This window comes from Pseudorca crassidens, chromosome 15 (assembly GCF_039906515.1).
Source record: "Pseudorca crassidens isolate mPseCra1 chromosome 15, mPseCra1.hap1, whole genome shotgun sequence".
NCBI classification, from domain to species: domain Eukaryota; kingdom Metazoa; phylum Chordata; class Mammalia; order Artiodactyla; family Delphinidae; genus Pseudorca; species Pseudorca crassidens.
The window spans coordinates 14,847,477-14,851,797 of NC_090310.1; the positions used below are offsets into that span (position 1 = coordinate 14,847,477).

At 45.0% G+C, this 4,321-nt stretch overlaps 1 protein-coding gene across 2 annotated transcripts; it reads left to right on the forward strand.

Moving 5' to 3' along the window:
• Positions 1–405: 405 nt before the first annotated feature.
• Positions 406–1,425, forward strand: NUPR2 (nuclear protein 2, transcriptional regulator). 2 transcript variants are annotated; one of them, XM_067706026.1, is made up of 2 exons: positions 406–945; positions 1,220–1,425. In XM_067706026.1, the coding sequence occupies exon 1, from the start codon at positions 429–431 to the stop codon at positions 909–911; it is 483 nt and encodes a 160-aa protein (XP_067562127.1). In that variant the 5' UTR covers positions 406–428; the 3' UTR covers positions 912–945; positions 1,220–1,425. The 2 variants fall into 2 exon arrangements, with proteins under 2 accessions (XP_067562127.1, XP_067562126.1); XM_067706025.1 differs by having other exon boundaries at positions 406–917.
• Positions 1,426–4,321: the final 2,896 nt, after the last annotated feature.

Consider the following 4,321-nt stretch of genomic DNA (forward strand, 5'->3'; position numbering starts at 1 on the left):
ACCAGGCAGGGTGACTTTCCCTTCTTAATCGCTCGCTCGCTTAATACAGTTAATTCGTACCCCTTATCAAACACGTGGACTGTGGAAAGGAAAAAAGAACTAATGTGTGTATGTCCCTACCAGCCAGAAATACTTTTAGCATTCCACCGCATTTCCTTTCACTCCGGACATGTTTTAAATATATATTACTGGGATACCAGAGATATTACTTCAGAAGCTCATTTTTCACTTTGCATCATTTATTGAGCACTTACTCCTGTCATCAAATAGCCTAACAAAATGTTCAATGCTGATAAAAGTCCGCCGGAGTAATGCACAGCTCCCTGACACTTGATACTTGGATAATTTCCCATTTTTGACCGACATAAACAAGTGTTTGGTCTAATTTTGCCAAATACCCTTCTCGCTCAGGCGGCGCACAGGCCGGGATGGAGGAAAGGATCATGGTTCCAGGTGCCAGATCGCAGAGGCCTAGCGCTGAGTACCTTCCCGGCCCTGTGACGTCAGCCCTAGGCCCCGCCCCCTTCGGCGGAGCCAATCGAAGCCCTGGGGGGGGGGCCTCCACAAACTTGCGCGCACGAGCGCGCGAGCGGCAGACCCTGAGGCTAGGCGCGATGGACTTGGCGTTTCCTGGTGTCCAGGGTCAGGCCCAGCTGCCGCCACCCGAAGCGTGGCCGCTGGTTGGCTCCAAGGAGGAGCTCTATGACTGTCTGGATTACTACTACCTGCGCGACTTCCCGGCCTGCGGGGCCGGGCGCAGCAAGGGCCGGACGCGGCGCGAGCGGGAACTGCGCACCAACTGGCGGGTGCCCGGCGGCCACGAGCGCAAGATCGCGCAGAAGCTCCTCAACGGCCAGCGCAAGCGTCGCCAGCGCCAGCTGCAGCCCCGGCCGCGCACCCGTCTCGCCTGAGTGCTGGTGCGTGCGGGCCCGCGCGAGCGCCCTGGTAACGCTCCGGTCCGCCCCCTGCGACTCGAACGGGGCACAGTCGCCCCCTCCTGAGGCTGCCCCGCGTAGCGAGTCATTAGCTGGGCTCCCTAAACTCCCAGCCTGTCTCCCGGCGGCAGTTAAAATTCTACCTTTTGGAATTTTTTAGTTGGGTAGAAGGGGCTAGGAAACGCAGAAAACATCTTTCTAAAAATACAAGTAAGGGATTTACTTCCAGTGTTTATGCACGGACTAAAGAGAATTGATTTTTGTTTTTGTCTGGTTTTCAACAGGATACCCATACCCAAAGGACCTGATAAAAGTATTTTCTCTGACTCCAGCTATAACTCCGGTCCTAAGGGGAACAGTCCATGTTGGTCAACAGAACTTCTTTTCGACATCGCTTAAGTTCAGTATCTTTTCCTCACTAATTGTTAAGTAACATCCAAGTGGGTATGCCTGTTTAGGGTTTTTAATTAAAAGAGCAGCAAGAATGGCATTTTAACTCTGCTGGTGTTTTTTTTAAGTTGCTGTGGTAACTTGTTTCAAGTACACAAATATTTGAGTTCTTATCTGCAAAGAAGACGTCACAAAGACAAATGTGGGCAGAACAAAGATAGGAATTCTCTGCGCTTTGACCCCACAGCAATCCTTTGAAGCGAATGCTAGCTCCATTTTACGGACGGGATTCTGAGGCACAGAACTCAAGTAACTTTCCAGAGGTCATACAGCTAATTAGAAAACCTGGCATAACAGATACTCAAAAACATTCACTCTTCCCAGCATCACAGTTTTCCTCAACTGTAGACATCCTTCTGTGGTTCAGAACCACCCACAAACTCCATGTCCAAGAACTAGGGTTATAGTTTAAAAATTATGCAGAGTATGGCAGGGTCCCTCTTCTTTCTCTTCACTCTGCATTCAGTCAGGTCTCTGCGCCCAGCGGTGAGTCCTTTGTTGGGGGAGAAGGGTGGTGTTCTGGAAGGAGCAACTTGAATTTTAATCCTAGCTATGGGTGTACATCAATCTGGCATTCAGCAAACTTCTGAGTGGTAGCTACTTTCAAGTTCCACCATGCTTCAGGTTTTGCATTTGTAAAATGGGAATAATATTGGGTTACCTCGCCAAACAGGATTATAGATAAAATAAATAAAATGTGACACCCTTAAGGGCTTGGCACATAACCGGTGCTCAATAAATAGTAATTATTATTATTATTTTTTTTGCGGTACGCGGGCCTCTCACTGTTGTGGCCTCTCCCGTTGCGGAGCACAGGCTCCGGACACGCAGGCTCAGCGGCCATGGCTCACGGGCCCAGCCGCTCCGTGGCATGTGGGATCTTCCCGGACCGGGGCACGAACCCGCGTCCCCTGCATTGGCAGGCGGACTCTCAACCACTGCGCCACCAGGGAAGCCCCAATGGTAATTATTTTTAAGTTTACAGAACGTGATCCCTCTTCTCCTTCCTCTCTAGTCACGAAGTCCTTTTTTTTTTTTTTTTGGCCGCACCATGCGGCATGCAAGATCTTAGTATCCCAACCAGGGATGGAACCCTTGCCCCCTGCATTGGGAGTGCGGAGTCTTAACCACTGGACTGCCAAGGAAGTCTTAAATTCTTTCACTCACTTCATTATTTTAAAATGTCTCCAACATTCAGGCAGTGTGGTATGGTAGGAGTCTTCACTTTGGAGTCAAACACCTGTATGGACTTGGGAAAGTTGCTTAAACTCTAAGCATCTGTTTCCTTACCTATAAAATAGGGATGATACAGTACCTATTTCAAGAGTTCTTGTGAGGCATAAATGAAATAACGCACGTAAAGCTCTCAGTGCCTGGTATACAATAGGCACTCAAATAATTAGTAATAATGTCCACATCACCACTGTCTTAGCCTTCAGGATTTTTTTCCTTACCCCTAGTCTCCCTCTGCTATATCTCAGACATGTCCAGATTAATCTTCAGAAGACCATTTTAATAATATAAAGATCCTCAGTGCTGCTCTAACCTTGCAGGCCAAAAAGCTTAGATGCCTTATATTGTGCTGCAAATCATCTATTGCATTTCTGTTTTTTTTTTTGGCTGCATCGCGTCTTAGCTGTGGTACATGGGATCTTCATTGCGGCACATGGGATCTTTCCTTGCAGCGCGTAGGCTTCTCTCTAGTTGTGGCATGTGGGTTTTCTCTCTCTAGTTGTGCCACGCAGGCTTAGTTGCCTCGCAGCATGTGGGATCTTAGTTCCCCGAACAGGGATGGAACTCGCGTCCCCTGCACTGAAAGGCACTGGACCACCAGGCAAGTCCCCATCTATTGGATTTTCTTAGGTTTGTTTCTCATAACTTCCAAAAACACACTGGTTCGTGACACATGTCTTCTGTCCTCTAACTTCACCATATTCAATTCTGCTTCTTCCTTTGAATCTGTGCTGTGCTTTACAATTTTAATTTTTCTAAAACTAATTTCACCTAACTGAAAGTGGCACCAAGTGCCACTTTCTCCCAGAAGCATTCATCCACACTGAATGTCCATTCCTTTAAAATCCTTTAGAACTTCATATAAACACCACTTAACCATTTGTTTTATAGTATTCTGTACTTTCAGATCAACAGTTTAATTCATTCATTCATTCTTTTTTGTCTGATATGTGCAAGGCACTATATTCATATAACGATGTCTTAGTTATCCAAAGAAAAAACTGCATTTACAGTGTATGGACCTTAATGTCTTAAACATCTCAGTTCCTACACAATTCCTGCTGTGAAGTACAGCATACCCAGACATGAGCTATGTTAAAGCAACACTGTAAGATGTTCTAACTAGATTTTGCTCATTTTAGATACTAGAGCTTTTAAAATTTAAATATGCTCACTGTAGAAGTTATGTGTATTAGTTACCTATTGCTGTGTAACAAATTACTATCTCAGTTTCTGTGGGTCAACAATTTGGGAGTGGCTTAGCTGGATGATTCTAACTCAGGGTCTTTCAGGAGGCTGGAGAGGAATTAGGCTCCACCTTTTGAAGGGAGTGTCAAGGAATTTGAGGACATATTTTAAACCACCAATGTAGGTTTAATTATTGTGTGTTCACTGTAGACAAATTGGAAAATACAGACAAGCCAAAAAAAAAAAAAAAGGAAGGAAGAAAGAAATCACTATCCAATGAATAACATCACTACTGGGATGTATATAATTACAGCCTTTAAAATATAATAGAACTTTCTCAAAATACAAACATACTATGTGTACTACTTTGTAACCTGCTCTTTCACTTCGTGTTTTGTGAAGATAATTCTCACTTCACATATTCTTTCACATTTTAAATGGCTGCATAGCATTTCATTGTATGTATGTATTACAACTTATTTAACTAATTGTATATTGCAGGACACTTAGGTTAT